The 16,285-nt window shown below is 42.9% G+C and overlaps 1 protein-coding gene across 2 annotated transcripts in view; it reads right to left on the bottom strand.

Annotated features, from left to right (window-relative positions):
• Window positions 1-16,285, bottom strand: part of LOC142258836 (uncharacterized) — a 167,302-nt gene that overhangs the window by 83,157 nt on the left and 67,860 nt on the right. The window contains exons 1-5 of one of the 2 annotated variants that reach the window (XM_075331420.1): window positions 11,900-11,978; window positions 11,591-11,770; window positions 11,386-11,509; window positions 11,205-11,302; window positions 10,917-11,007 (exon numbers count right to left, since the gene is read on the bottom strand). In XM_075331420.1, the coding sequence (XP_075187535.1) occupies window positions 10,917-11,007; window positions 11,205-11,302; window positions 11,386-11,509; window positions 11,591-11,770; window positions 11,900-11,977 (571 nt within the window). In that variant the 5' untranslated portion in view covers window position 11,978. Of the gene's footprint in view, window positions 1-10,916; window positions 11,008-11,204; window positions 11,303-11,385; window positions 11,510-11,590; window positions 11,771-11,899; window positions 11,979-16,285 lie in introns of those variants that run through there. The other variant, XM_075331419.1, reaches the window with a different exon arrangement.

Below are 16,285 nucleotides of genomic sequence, written 5' to 3'. Positions count from 1 at the left end.
AACTTTGTAGTCATGGGGATGGTTGTGCGTGCGCGCTGATGAATCTAGTGATGCACTGTTAGGAATCAAAGTGCATGTGTGAAAAGCACAGCTATGAATCTGTAATGCCCTGTTTGCTATCAGTATAGAAAGGCCAGTTATATTAACAGCGTGTCACTCGATTCATCAGCACGCACAACTCCAAAATCCTCACACTTACCAGTAGATCAAATTTACAGGTCGTATATAACTACCTAACACTTATTATCATCACTACATTTTCCTCTACCCTCATCCTCTTCCTTACCAGTCTTATCAAATGTGATATTATCATGTGCACTGCTTGTATATACTATCTAATATACTAATACTATAACAACCATGTGTACACACTTTCTGTAGACTAGCATTATATTGTTATATAGGTACTCCTAACTTTCTACTACCATGTGCTTTCTTTAATATTTAAAAAATATCCAGAAATATCCAGATAGGAGATTATTCTCACACTTTTGAAAAAAATCCTTATCTAAAGTTCATATTGTAAATAATGTATATATCTGTTGTATATATCTGTATATGTGTTTAGTCGCTGTATATATTTTCCCTTTCCTAGCGACTCTAGGAACAAGGCCCCTTGGGCCAAAATGTAGGAATTAGTAGTGTTAAATTATAGGATTTCTCCTAAATAAAAACATTTTTTTCACTTGCAAAAGCAAAGACAAAAGTGTGTGCAGTGTATTTCTATGGATTGTAAATAAGGGGTCTAACCCGTACACTAGAACCCGAAACATAATCCAGTGTGCACGCCATTTATTTATTATTTAAATCCTATGTACCTGGCAGCCTTAAGCCCGCTTTACACACTACAATATATCTATACTGGTATACTGCCCCTGGAAAAAGCGCTCCCATAGCGAAACGATCGTTGGGGAGGTCCCCTCTCCTGCCCTTGGCGACCCTTCATCTTCCAACAGGTAATCATTGAGGTTTTATACCTCTCCCTTACATAATTTTTACTACTCTGCTCTATAGTGCTAAAAACACTGCAGAGAGAACATCCCATCTGGATGCACGGCTCACACGGTTTCATTTCAACATACACCGGTGACCCTAGCACATGGACTGACCATCCAGCCTCCACATGGTGAAATATTTATCTTACTGTGGCTGATCGAAAACACCAGTCCATGTGCCTCGGTATTGCAGCTGCCTCCAGATTCAGCATGTGCATGTTCCCCTGCATATCTCAGATAGATAATCCCTGGGGTGTTTGTTCCTGAACATAATAGTCTATTCTTTCTGTATTGACAGAATTTTGTACAATGGGAACATCCCATCGGTTACCTTAGCACATAGACCGACCCTTTAGCCTTTACATGGAGAAACACTCATTTACATTGTCTTATGGCTGTTTCAAAGTGTCGGTCTATGTGCCCCATCACTGCAGCCGCTATTAGATTTTGAACGTGCATTCCCCCCGCACACTCCACCTCCTTCCACTGGATTTGTCCCCATCCCTTTACCCTATCACGCTGGGTCGCTTCGCGCAGGAGAGGGGTCCTTTTATTGCTATTGTATATTTGTGCAGTTGATCTTTTGACATCCCACTAATGTTTGTCTCTGACCTATATGGTCCTTGTATAATCATTTCTTCACTTAAAAATAAAATATTTATATTTTCACTATTACATATATTTTTGGTTTTTGTTCTTCTTTTCTCCGTTTTTTCCATGTCATTCTAAGAATATACCCACCGAGGGCTTGCTACCCGCAACCCCCCGGCGTCATTTCTACCTTCGATGGCCAGTTTCTTTCAGTGTTTAATGTAGGAATTAGTAGTGTTAAATTATAGGATTTCTCCTAAATAAAAACATTTTTTTCACTTGCAAAAGCAAAGACAAAAGTGTGTGCAGTGTATTTCTATGGATTGTAAATAAGGGGTCTAACCCGTACACTAGAACCCGAAACATAATCCAGTGTGCACGCCATTTATTTATTATTTAAATCCTATGTACCTGGCAGCCTTAAGCCCGCTTTACACACTACAATATATCTTAAGATGTGTCGGCGGGGTCATGTCGTAAGTGACGCACATCCGGCATCGTAAGGTACATTGTAGTGTGTAACAGCTACGTGCGATTGAACGTTAAAACGTTCATCGCACGCACGTCGTTCATTCCTCATGAATTGAACGTTAGGTTGCTCATCGTACCCGGGGTAGCACACATCGCAGTGTGTGACACCCCGGGAATGATGAACAGATCTTACCTGCGTCCCATGGCTCCCAGCCGACAATGCGGAAGGAAGGAGGTGGGCGGGATGTTTACGTCCCGCTCATCTCCGCCCCTCCGCTTCTATTGGCCGGCTGCCGCGTGATGTCGATGTGACGCCGAATGTCCCTGCCACTCCAGGAAGTGGACGTTCACCGCCCACATCGAGGTCATATGGACGAGTAAGTACGTGTGACGGGGGTTAATCGTTTGTGTGGCACATTCAACAAATTGAACGTGCCGCACATACGATGGGGGCGTTGCAAATCGTATACGATATCGTATGCGAAATTGCAACGTGTAAAGCAGGCTTTAATTTCCAGTTTGCACTGACTTTGCAAAAATGGTGTGCCGTTCCAAAGTGACTGAAACCCTCCGACAAAAGGTTGTCTAGCTTAAGGCCAAAGGGGTGACCCTATCAGCCATAGCAAGAGAAGTTGGTAGAGCCAAGTCTGTAATTTCAAAAATATTGCTTCTTTACAGCATCACAAACTCTTTCAAGTCCCCCAAGAAGACTGATTGCCCTCAAAAGACAAATGCAAGAGAGGACAGGATCATAGGGAAAATCTCCATGGGTAATCGTTCCAAAACTTCAGCTGGAATTGCTTGCCAGAGTTCAGCACAGAACAGGGTAAGAATCTATCTCGTCATACAGTGTCATGATGTTTATGAGCATTTGGACTGAAAGCCCACTCTGAAGTGACCAAACCTCTCATTAGCAGAAAGAATCAAAAGGAGGATGTTGTGTGGACAGAGGAGAAGTGGTCGTTTAAATTATTAAAGCAAGTTTAATTTATTTGGGTTTCATGGGAAATATTATATTTGTCGACAAACTAGGGAAATACTGAATCCGAAGTGTAGTAAGAAGTCAGTGAAAGGCGGTGGAGGAAGTGTCATGGTTTGGGGATTGTTTTCTGCAGGAGTTGGACCTCTCATACAGCTACATGGCAGAGTGAATGCAAGTGTGTATCAGAACCTTCTTCAACAACACGTGGTTCTTCACTTGCATTCATCACTCAATGAGCCAGCAATTTCCATGCAGGACAATGCCCCCCGTCACACAACAAAATGGGTAAAGCAGTTCATTGAAACAGAAAACATTGAAACAATGAAATGGCCGCCCAGTGTCCTGATCTAAACCCAATAGAAAACCTCTGGAAAATCCTTGCTGACAAAGTTATGGCCAAGAAACCCACAACAGTCAAAGAACTGTGGAAGAGACTGTAAGACGTGAGGCCCAAAATCCCACCAGAACAGTGTGAACAGTGTGAGAGACTAGTGATGTCCTGTGGCCGCAGATGTGCTGAAGTCATTCACGGCCGGTACACGTCCTACTGATTGATGACTGTTGTTATCGTCAAAAAATTTAGTTATAATCTTTCTCTGTGCTACAGTCATTGCAGTTCTCTAATGCTGATCATCACTTTTTGGGCAAAATCAAGGTTTTAGGTTGATAAACTTTGGATCTTTTGCAAAACACTATTGTAGTGGCAAAAACCTTCAAGTGTTGATCAATTTAAATTACATAATTTCTGAAAAAGCAAGTGATCAGACATTGTTCTCTAATTTTGATCTCCAGTGTATGTTGCAGTATCACTATTTGTTTTAAGAACATCCAAATGCAATGTGTGATCATTTCTAATTAATTTACATTTTTAACGAATTTCAGATTTTTTTTTAAGTGGCCAGGAAACAAATCAATCTTATATTACAGCTAAGATAAAGTAAAATGTGTCACAAAAAAAATCTCAGAAACACTAGCATCAGATTCAGCATTACAAAGGTGTTTTCATGTAAAGTGACAGATGTCAGCTTGGAGAAATGGGGCCTGGATAGGAGCAGAAAACTGGCTGCAGTGGAAAGCCATGAAATAAGAGCGGCTTTGGTACTAACTACTATAGAGGAAACTGTGACTATAGACAATAACACATCTACTAAAATGACCGCCCTCCACCGCGACAGCCTTCACCGTCAGTGATTTAGTAACTAAAGGTGACACATCTGGAGTAATTACAGTATGTAGCTCGGGGGCTCTCAGCAATCCAAACTATTGTAGGGGCCAATATTTTCTGTCAGATTAGTTTCTTGAAGAAATATTAGACATTTAAAGAGAACTTCTTAACATAGTCCAGTAAACCTGAGTTGTACTCATTTAAGGTGAACCATCAGAGCTACTGTGAGTTTTGGCCAGAAAAGTAGAGAAAGTATTAGTGTTCCCCATTTCAGGAGCGATTGTGCAGCAATCTGAATTCCTTAAGATCGGAAACATAATAGAATTCATGATGATCCTGTAGATGTGAGTAAATGTATTTTAGAGCCATCAACCATGCACAGCTTAGCGATTTATCATGGCGGAGGTGTCATGTTATCTTTATAATTTATCACAATCCTCTTTGAAGGAGACAAGTTGGATTGAAGAGAACATCTGTGCTCGATCTCCACAAAGCAGGACCTGGAGGCCATGTTTACTAGACTAGAGGAGACTCAGACCCGAGGCCCATATTCTTTTAAACAAGACATTACGCAAGTGGGCAAGAGTGGATGACCTAGAGTCTGACACAGCCTCTTTATATCAAACAATAGAGGACCAATATCTGAACACACCACTCATATCTCAGATATTCTAGCATTTATAGATAACAGAGAACCGTCACATATCAAACAATTTCTGTATTCGTGGCAAGTTTGAAGAAATCTCTTCCCATATATTGAAGAAAACCATTAATACTTTATGATTTACTATACTTCCTATGATTTACTTGGGAGGAAAGAGGACTCTAAAGGCCGCTTTACACGCTACAACATCGCTCAAGCGATCTCGTTGGGGTCACGGAATTTGTGATGCAAATCCAGCCGCTTTAGCGATGTCGTTGCGTGTGACACCTATGAGCAATTTTGAATTGTCGCAAAATCGGTGACATGCCCCCCTATTCCCAATTATCGTTGCTGCTGCGTGTACGATGTAGTTCGTCGTTCCTGCGGCAGCACACGTCGCTATGTGTGACACTGCAGGAATGAGGAACCTCACCTTACCTGCGCCCGCCGGCAATGCGGAAGGAAGGAGGTGGGCGGGATGTTACGGCCGCTCATCTCCGCCCCTCCGTTTCTATTGGGCGGACGCTTAGTGACATCGCTGTGACGCCAAACAAACTGCCCCCTTAGAAAGGAGGCAGTTCGCCGGTCACAGCGACGTCGCTAGGCGGGTAAGTAGTGCGACGGGTCTGAGCGATGTTGTGCGCCACGGGCAGCAAGTTGCCCGTGTCGCACAACCGATGAGGGCGGGTACGCACGCTAGTGATATTGGTAACGATATCGTAGCGTCTAATCGGCCTTTAGGCTATGTTCACATGCAGCATCTTTTTCTGTCAGTGCATCCTGTGTGCATCAAAAATGGACCAAAAACCAAATCAAAACGCAATGCGATTTTGCCGCGTTTTGCCCAATATGTATAAGTCAAATCTATTGACTTATACATCAAAAACATGGTAAAAACGCAAAAAGAATTGACATGCTGCATCTTGAAAAACACAGCCAAGATGCAGCCAACAAAAGGTGCCCAGTGTGGACAGCAAAATCGAAATCTCATAGACTTTGCTGGGAGAAGGAAATGCATGCATTTAGGTTCATCTTTGTGACCTCAAAAATGCAGCAAAAGATGCCCTTATTGAAATGAGTTTAATTCACAGAGCTCTTCTTCCTACCCCCTAACCCCATCTGTATGACGTCGTTCTGCCTCTGTTTTTTTATTGAAATATATGATTGTAAAAAATTTGATAATTAGTGAATAACAAAATAAAAACTTTCTGAACCCTAAACAATAAGAAATATTTATAAAATTTTGCTAATGTTCTCCTAAGAAAATGATAGAAGGTTTCAATTTACGGTAATTCACAGGTTACACCGTGTCTGGGTTTTATGCCCGAGATCGGAAATATTAAAGGTAAGGTCTCGTGTTTTTTTATTTTTGTATAAATAATAGTGATTATGAAATCAATTATTTTTAATACAAAATCAAACTGTTTATTTAGCTTTTATTTAATTCTAGATTTACTCAAACACAAGGGGCTGCCATCTTGGATCTGCTGTGTGTAACGACAGTTACTCAGCTCAAATACGGCAGTTCCATGGGCTTAACAGTCAGTTGTTGGGCTGCGACTCTATTCTCTAGACACAGAGACCACTTCTGCTGTGATCTGACGCGGCCCCTGGGCTGTCCAGATCACAGCAGAGGGAGGAGATCACTGCCATCTATGTGGATCTCACAGCGTATGCTGCACTTTCCCCCCGTCACCCGCCGGGATGTGTGAGTACCGCTACCCTTCCCATGTCCCCCCTCTCCACGCCGCTACCCTCCCCCCAGCTTTCACCGCCACCATCACCCTTCTGCCCCCCACCGCCACTCCCCTCTGTCCCCACCGCTACCCTGCTCTTGTGTGCTCACCTCGGGCCTCCGCTCCTCAGCTCAGCAGAGCACAATATACTGAGGAGCACGGATATAGCAGAACACGGAATACAGCAGAGCACATAATACAGCAAAGCGCGGTATATTGAGGACTGCGGTATACTGAGGAGCACAATATACGCGGACGGGCATGTGTGCAGCAGTGCATTGTGGCAGTCACAAACACATTGGCTCCGCACTGTGATCCTAATCTTCATTTTCCCTTATCTTTTTGGAAACACCCAGGTAGGGGGGGAGGTGACATCAAACACAGGAGAGTAGATTCCACCCACTTTTACTGCAGTAGTTCTACAGTAGGATTACAGCAGCTGGATTGCCAGATCCGGCACACTCCAGTACAGTGTAAAACAGTACAATGGCATCGCGGCAACCTCCGGTCACATGCTGTCATGTGACCGGAGCTTACCGCGATGCCATTGAACAGTATTAACACTATACTGAAGTGTGACGGATCCAGCAAAGCGGCGAAATGCCGGATGTGTGAAACGGGCCTAAAGGCCCATTTACACGCAACGACATCGCTAACAATAACAAGATGTCGTTGGGGGGGGTCACGGAATTCGTGATGCACATCCGGCCTCGTTAGCAACGTCGTTATGTGTAACAACTACGAGCGAGTGATAACGATCAAAAATACTCACCTTATCGTTGTCATTGTACACGTCATTCATTTTCATAATATCGTTGGTCGTTGTGGACAGAGGTTGTTCGTCGTTCCTGAGGCAGCACACATCACTATGTGTGACACCCCAGGAACGACGAACAACACAGTACCTGCGTCCTCCGGGAACGAGGTGGGCGTGTCTTTCCTTCAGCTGCTCTCCGCCCCTCCACTTCTATTAGCCGCCTGCCGTGTGACGTCGCTGTGACGCCGCACGAACCGCCCACTTAGAAAAAAGGCTGTTCGCCGGCCAAGGCGACGTTGCTAGGCAGGTAACTATGTGTGACGGGGACTAACGATATTGTGCGCCACGGGCAGCGATTTGCCCGTGACATACAAACGATGGGGGCGGGTGCGATCAGCAGCGACATCGATAGCGATGTCGCTGTGTGTAAATGGGCCTTAAGAGTGGGAAAATATCAAACTTTTTACATTTTTTTATATTTTGCTCAATTAAAAACATTAATACTTTACATTTTTTCAGTTATTTAATTTCTTTTTTTTTTCTGTCGACAGCTTCCTTTTAACCCCTTCACCCCCGGCCACTAAAACACCCTAATGACCGGGCCATTTTTTGCAATTCTGACCAGTGTCACTTTGACGGGTTATAACTCTGGAACGCTTCAACGGATCCTGGCGATTCTGAGATTGTTTTTTCGTGACATATTGTACTTCATGTCAGTTGTAAATTTAGGCCGATACTTTTTGCATTTATTTGTGAAAATTTAGGAAATTGTGCGAAAATTTTGAAAATTTCGCAATTTTCAAACTTTGAAAATGTATCAATTTTCAAACTTTGAAAATTTATGCCCATAAATCTGAGAGATATGTCACACAAAATAGTTACGAAATAATATTTCCCACTTGTCTACTTTACATCAGCGCAATTTTCGAAAGAAATTTTTTTTTCGTTAGGAAGTTAGAAGAGGTCAAAGTTCATCAGCAATTTCTAATTTTTCCAACAAAATTTACAAAATAATTTTTTTAGGGACCACATCACATTTGAGGTGACTTTGAGAGGCCGAGGTGACAGAAAATACCCAAAAGTGATCCCATTCTAAAAACTGCACCCCTCACACTGCTCAAAACCACATCCACGAAGTTTATTAACCATTTAGGTGCTTCACAGGAACCAAAGCAATGTGGAAGGAAAAAATGAAAATTTTACTTTTTAACACAAAAATGTTACTTTAGCCATAACATTTTCATTTTCCCAAGGGAGAAAAGAGAAAGTGCACCAAACAATTTATTGTGCGTTTTCTCCTGAGTACGCTGATACCCCATATGGGGTAAAAATCAATTGTTTGGGTGCACGGCAGAGGTCGAAAGGGAAGAAGCGCCATTTGAATTTTTGAACGCAAAATTAGCTGCACTCATTAGCAGACGCCATGTCAGGTTTGAAGACCCCCTGAGGTGCCTAAACAATGGAGCTCCCCCACAAGTGACCCCATTTTGGAAACTAGAGCCCTCAAATAATTTTTCTAGATGTTTGGTCAGCACTTTGAACACCTGGGGGCTTCACAGAAGTTTATAACGTTGAGCCGTGAAAAGAAAAAAAAAATTTTTTACCACAAAACTGTTGCTTCAACTAGGTAGCTTTTTTTTTCACAAGGGTATCGGGAAAAAATGCAACATAAAATGTATTGTCCATTTTCTCCTGAGTACGCAGATCGGGGGGCAGATCGCAGGGGGGCACGGGCAAAGGCCATTACAGGAGCGCGCAGGGGCTGCAAGGTGAGCACAATACTCACCGCTCCTGCTCCACATGACAGCAGCGGCAGCAGCAGCGGTGGCGTGGTACCACTAGTACCAGCCAGTGCTGCACGCATGCATGCATGCTGTTGGGGGAGGGTCCCCAGACCAGCACAGGCCTGGGGAGGGCGGCCACCAGCAAATCAAACCACCCCACTGCACACTGATTGGAGCGATTGCGCGTCAAGCACGATCGCTCCAATCAGTGCTGCAGGGGCTGGGGGCGGCATGTTTGAGATCCACCTATGATCTGTTGTACCTGCTACGACATCTCATAGCCGGATCTCACAGTATCGCACTATTTCCGGCATTATTTTTACCGAAATCAGTGCGAAAGATGTGGTTGGCGGTTCAGATTTGGCCCTGGGGTGAAGCAAAGGTCCCCTGCTGTAAGAAACAGCAGGGGACATAATTTGAAAGCCGTTGCTATGGCCACGGCAATCAAATGAACTTTAGGCAGTAAAATTACGTCCCTGGTCGTTAAGTCACGTTAAAATAGGACGTAATTTTACTGCCCGCGGTCGTGAAGGGGTTAAATATTCTAAATGTTCCATGTGTAACTCAGAGGCTGCAGATCTATTTCACATGTATTACGACTGCCCGGAAAGTGGGAATTTCACTGCTCATGGAATGGAGTCTGGTCATAAAAGGGAAGGAAGATTGGACCTTTGTAACAACTCGATCAGCACATTCAGCAGCACAGAAGGGAGAGCAGGAAGATTCATCAAAAAGATGCCGAGATTCTAGGAGGTCACCAGCATCATTACCCTCCGCTTTCTCTTAGGGGTCCACCATACAGATTAGATTCTTCTTTCCATGATTTTCTAAGTTGTCTGCACATTCTACGTACGCTGTCATTTGGCTTTACAAATTAGAGAGCTGCAAATCAAAAAAGTCCATGGAGCCTCTGTTAGGAGTCTCAAGACAGAAACCAGCCAGATATCTGGCTGGTTTCTGTGTTGAGACTCCTAACAGAGGCTCCACGGACTTTTTTGATTTGCATATTTCCCAGGGGGCAATGTACCTAGGATTTCACTGTCTTGAGCGCCCTCGCTGGCTGCTGGCAGTGTTTTCTCTGGCTGGTCTCCCCGAGATCAGTGATTGTTTTGTCTTGTTGGTCTACTAGGCATTGCTCCCACCTAGCCAGAATCCTACTCCACACTGATGAGGGGCAATACCCTGAAACAGCTGTCTGTGGATGGATACCTGGCCTTGGTATTTCCCTTGTCATATCTTTAAACTTGTCAAAAAGTTGGATATTGACTGAAAGGGCCACTTAATATGGTGGTTATGGTGGTCTCCTAAAAAGAGCCACCCCTTGGCTGGGCCCTTCCCGGAGGAATATCTGGCTGGTTTCTGTGTTGAGACTCCTAACAGAGGCTCCACAGACTTTTTTGATTTGCATATTTCCCATGGGGTAATGTACGTAGGATTTCACTGTCTTGAGCACCCTCGCTGGCTGCCGGCATTGTTTTCTCTGGCTGGTCTCCCCGAGATCAGTTATTGTTTTGTCAAATTAGAGATCTGGGCAGCTAAGGGCTAACGTCTTCTAATTTCAGGGGCTAGGATGGATCCTACCTTTGAGATCTGGCTGATACAGATCTCACTCCAACAGAAGGGCATCCAATACAAAAAATAATGGCGACAGTTTTGGGTGGAGGAGCATGTGGGGGTCTAGCAGCAGAATGGTGACCATTTGATATGGCCGGACTACAACCCTGATAAAGCAGCCACAGCCGGTGACGAAGAAGAATCTGTGACTTCTCTACATTTAGTGGTAACTACTCACCTGGGCGGTTATCTGTAGGAATCTCCTCTTTACTCCGCTCATCACCCCTCACATATGTCTCTGTAGTATTAATATGGGGCAGATCTTCACCCTGAAACAAATATTGTAAAAGTCACAGACAGATGAAGAAGTCCCATCTATGATCAGCTCTAATTCTGCCATCTCCACCGCTCTCATTACACAAGTAGAACACATATAATACTGGTGGATAAAACAAGACTGAGCACAAGACCTTCACAGCCGTCTACACATCATAGGGAGATTTCATGGCACCTTCTCTCCATCTACCTGATGATCCTGAGGAACATCGGGATCTTCTTGTTTACAGTCCTGTGGGAGAAGAGGACGGGGACATCTCTCTGGTGTTGTCCTCTTACTGGATAGAACTGGAGGAGACACATACACGGACTGAATTCATTCCCTACATACAGATAATTATAGGCCGTGTGTATTTAGTCCTGTCTATTACCTGGTGATGTGAGGGGCTGGGGAACCTCCATCATGACGTCCTTGTACAGATCTTTGTGTCCTTCTAAATACTCCCACTCCTCCATGGAGAAATAGACGGTGACGTCCTGACACCTTATAGGAACCTGACACATACAATGATACAGTCACCCCCGATCCCTTCATAGCGTTACTGTATAATGTCCCAGCATTCCCAGCATTGTCACCTCTCCAGTCAGCAGCTCAATCATCTTGTAGGTGAGTTCTATTATCTTCTTCTCATTGATGTCCTCATGTATCGGGGGGTGAGGTGGAGGCCCCGTGATTGGGTTCAGGGGTCTTCCCCATCCCTCAGACACAGGGGCCTGACAGCGCTCACTAGAGGTCTTCTTCACTACTGTGCAATCCTGGTTATGGAGAGACACAGTAATAAATCTCACTCCAGACATTTCCAGAGTCCTCACCTCTCCAGTTCTGTCCATCTGTTATTCCCATAGATAAGAATGATGTAATGTGACGTCATCAGAATCTCTCACCTCTCCAGTAAGCCGGAAGAGGATCTCTAGGGTGAGGTGTAATATCCTCTCCGCAATCTTGTCCCTGTCCATATCCATCCTTCACGGGGCAATCAGGAGAATTCTCTTATATAGATCTCCACTGAGAGGATCCGATATTGTAGGGACCTGAATGGGAAGATGAGCCAATATGTAAAATTAATGGAGATAAGGGAGGCGAGATATCATTTGGGTACTAAAAAATATTCATCATGAAATGTGCTATGTAAATAGTACAACTGTAAAAGTAGCACATTATCTTTATAAAAAAAAAAAACAATCCTTCATACGACAATGTGAGCAGAAAAATAAAAGACTAATTGCACCCGGAATAAAAGTAGGAAAATACAAAAGTGCAAAAAGAAATAATTTTCCAGTTTTTCGGTTAAGAACAGGACAATTGAATTAGGATTCGATGTATTCTTGTTTCTAACGGAAGAAGAGGGGCCACACATGGCGTACAGATCTGTGCACTCGCTGACGCACAATTTACCGCCCATTTCTTGTATGAAGGCAGCAAAATAGTGAAAATTATCCCAATTACAAAATGTGCCCACATTATATTTCACTCCTAAACTAGAAAAATGCCGGCTGCCAGCAAGCAATAAAGAAATAAAGTGTATACCGCCTCCCAGCATTGGAAAATTTCTGTGGTTTCAGCTACCGAAAGTAGCTCAGACCCTGGAGATCATGATTCGGGCCGAAAAAAATGATTTATCTCCCACCTGGCATGATCAATCACGTCAGATGGGAGATAAGTCGCCTACTCCGGTCCCCCCATGTGTCCAAAGTGCCCCCCAGTCCCATGCCCCACCTGATCATCTAAAATGGCCGAAGCACACGCTGCGCTCATCCTCCTCTGAGTTCTGTCGTATCTAACATGTCAGATGCGACATCAAGGTTCTCCCCAGGTCCAGCCAGGTCACCCCCTGTAAATCCCCGGTCTCCCGTTACCTCCTGCAGCGACAATCCCCCACGATCCCTCCTCTTCCTTTTCAGAAGATCCTGGCCACATGTGCTGAGCGGCTCTCATCCAGCTCCCTGCTAGTAGTGACACTGAGCTTACTGCAGCTCACACTGTCATGCTGTGGACCCGGGGAGTGTGAGTGGAGCATCACTGCACCCGCACTCCTCACATGGAGGGTTTGCACTTCGAGAAAATGGGGGATACGTTCTCTGAGCGTGCTACCCATATTCTGTAAGGTCCAAAGTTGTCGTATGACCTCCAAAATGGATTACGGCAGACTGGATTTTTTTTCTTTTTAATAAATTGGTAAAAGAGGGAATGTGTTGGGGAGTGTATTTTCAAATAATTTTTTGTCTTTTTTTATTACTAACTAGGTTAGTGATGTCGAGTATCTGATAGACCTCGTGACATAATTAACCCTAACCCCCAACAACCCCATTTATTTCCCCATTTGCCACCGCACCAGGGCAATAGTAAGAGTCGGGGCGAAGCGCCAGGATTTGCGCATCTAGTGGATGTGCCACTTCTGGGTGGCTGTGGCCTGCTATTTTTAGGCTGGGAAGGGCCAAATAACCCTGGTTCTTTCCACCCTGAGAATACCAGACCACAGCTGTCCATTTTACCTTGGCTGGTAATCCAATTTGGGGGGTGTCATGGTGTGGTATTGTGGGTTATATACTATTTTGTGTGGGTTCATGTTTTGGCCGTGGTGGTCTGTCTATTCGATATATTGTTTGTCCTGTTAAGTCAGGTTATATCTCCTTGAAGTGCTTCTGCGCCTAGCTCTGGGGGAGGGGGCCTGAAATCCACCTAAACTCTCTGTTTATCTGAAAGACTAGTGATTCTGGGTGAGACTTACAAGAGAGAAGAAACAAGATTGAACCTCTGAGGGAGACGCTGAGGCTGCGGCCAGCACTCCAGAGAGACTGTGAGAAATTCCGATTTCCCTGGAGAAGAACTGCTGGAGGAGTGTGACTGAACTCCGGGACATTTATGCCATTTCTGGACTAGTTTTACCCTTCATGTGGTGGATTATTTGATGGTCATTCTATATTGCATGGAATAAATATGCTTTGGATTGTTCACTCATCTCTCACTCTGTAAATTGTGTGATATGGGAGAAGGACCCCTTTACAGGGAGGACCCCACTTTTTTTTTAATTATTTATAAATTAAAAAAACAGCATGGGGAGACCTTCATTTTGGAATACCAGCCAAGGGGAAGCTGCCACCTGTGGTCTGCAGCCGTCTGCTTTACCCTAGCTATTTTTTTTTTATTATTTTGTTTTGTTTTTTTTATTATTTATTTAATTTATTTTTTTTTTGGGGGGGGGGCAAAATACAAGGTTAAACACTATTTAGTAAATAGTAACAAAACGTGAGTGGGACTCAGCACCAATACGGATGAATAAAAATCTTCATGCTTTATTTGAAAAGTTTAAAAATAGAGAAAAGGTCACAGATCATCCAAAATCGCCATGCGACTTGCCATGCGGCTTGACGCGTTTCGGACACAAAAAGGGGAATTAAAAACAGTCCTTAATCATGAGCCATGTAGAATAGAGGGCAAGAGATATATATAGCACTTTGAGAAGCAATGAAACACAAAAGCAAGATGGAGAACAGGAAGGGAGTTCACCCGAAAATATGCAAATTAGTAAGAGGGTTAGTATGTCAAAGAAAAAATAAAAAAAGGGGTCCATGTGTGTGGACTAAATATTAAGTTGTTTCAAATATAAGGTTTCATGTATTGTAGACATATGAGTAAATATTATTTTATATGTGTAACTATATAAGCCCCATATACACGTATGTACAATATGTACACATGTGTATGGTGTGAAAAACATATAAAATGTAGAATATCCAAAATTTCGATTATGAAAATTATTAATGAGATTTGTATTCTATTCCAGGATATGAGTGGATCACCAATAAGTCCATATTTTCTTTTTGTATTATTATGTATGTAATCATTGGTTTATATATACGTTATTTTCATTTTATACTTAATATATTAGGTTACTTCATTCGGTATTCCATTATATTTTTGTATTACTATATTATTTATGATAGTTAAGTATTTGTTACTTTTTTATTTATATATTTATTTTCTTATATTTTTATATTAATATTTTTACATATGTTCCTGTGTTTTTCTGTATATACGTCTGTTCATATTAAATTTTATATTAAATATTTGTATCTCCTAATTGTTTCCTCAGTGTATATCTGCCATGCAGAATATTCATATGGTCGTTAATATTAAAGGTGGGGAGAAAAAAAAAAAAATATATAAAAAAATATATCTAAAAAAAAAAAAAATAAAAAAAAATCATATGACATAGCGCAAGTCGGAACGATAATTGAGTCCCTTTGGATGCCGGGTATCGAGCCGTAGTATCCATTTGGCTTCGGTATAGAGGAGTTCACGAAACCAATCGCCTCCTCTTAAAGGTTTTCTGACTTGCTCGATGCCTACAATGTCCATAGTGGAAAAATCACCATTATGAAGATCAAGAAAATGTCTGGTAAGACCTGAAATGGATCTTTTATATTTCGGGGGATTCGAAGAAAGAGTTGGAAGTGGGATATGGGTATGTTCAGATATCCTTTTTCTGAGAGGCCTGGAAGTGCAGCCTATATAATCCTTCGAACATATGGTACAAGAGGCCTTATATATAACATATGTAGTAGAGCAATTTATGAAAGCAGAAATGTTGTAGGAAATGTCACCCACTGGAAAAGACAACGTCTTTCTCATAAATTTGCAGAGTCCGCATCGCGGCAAAGCGCATTTGTAAGAGCCTTTTGTGCTGAGCCAGGTCTCTGTTTTATTTTGGGAAATAAATAGACTGGGAGATATCATATTGCCTATGATTTTGGCCTTCCTGGCCACAACATGGACACCATTAGATAATATTTGAGCTAACTCTGGATCCTGTTGAAGGAGGGGAATATAACGTAAAAAAACTTTTTTTATTTCAGAAAAATCAACACTGTGAGGAGTGGAAAAGACAATGCGACAATTTCTTTCATTAGATTCATTTTTGTTGGAGAGTAGATCATTGCGGGTTTCCTTTCCAGCGGTCTTTTCAGCACGAGAGAGGATCTTGTTTTTATAACCTCTGTATTGTAGACGTTTCTTCATAGTTTCCAATTCCAAGGAGTAGGCAGTGTCTGTAGAGCAAAGGCGGCATGCTCTGAGAAATTCACCAAGAGGTAGATTATTTATGGTATGCCTAGCATGATTGCTATTTGCATGCAGGATCTCGTGCCCACGGTAATAGGTAACATGGTTCATATGGCCAGTGCTTGCGCATAACGGTGGAGGCAGAGTGAGAAGCGCGGGCACGAGATTATGGGCGGGTACTTGGATGACGCTGCTGATGACAATCACTG

Source organism: Anomaloglossus baeobatrachus (assembly GCF_048569485.1).
Source record: "Anomaloglossus baeobatrachus isolate aAnoBae1 chromosome 5 unlocalized genomic scaffold, aAnoBae1.hap1 SUPER_5_unloc_13, whole genome shotgun sequence".
Lineage (NCBI taxonomy): Eukaryota > Metazoa > Chordata > Amphibia > Anura > Aromobatidae > Anomaloglossus > Anomaloglossus baeobatrachus.
This window is presented reverse-complemented; position numbering and strand designations above follow the sequence as displayed.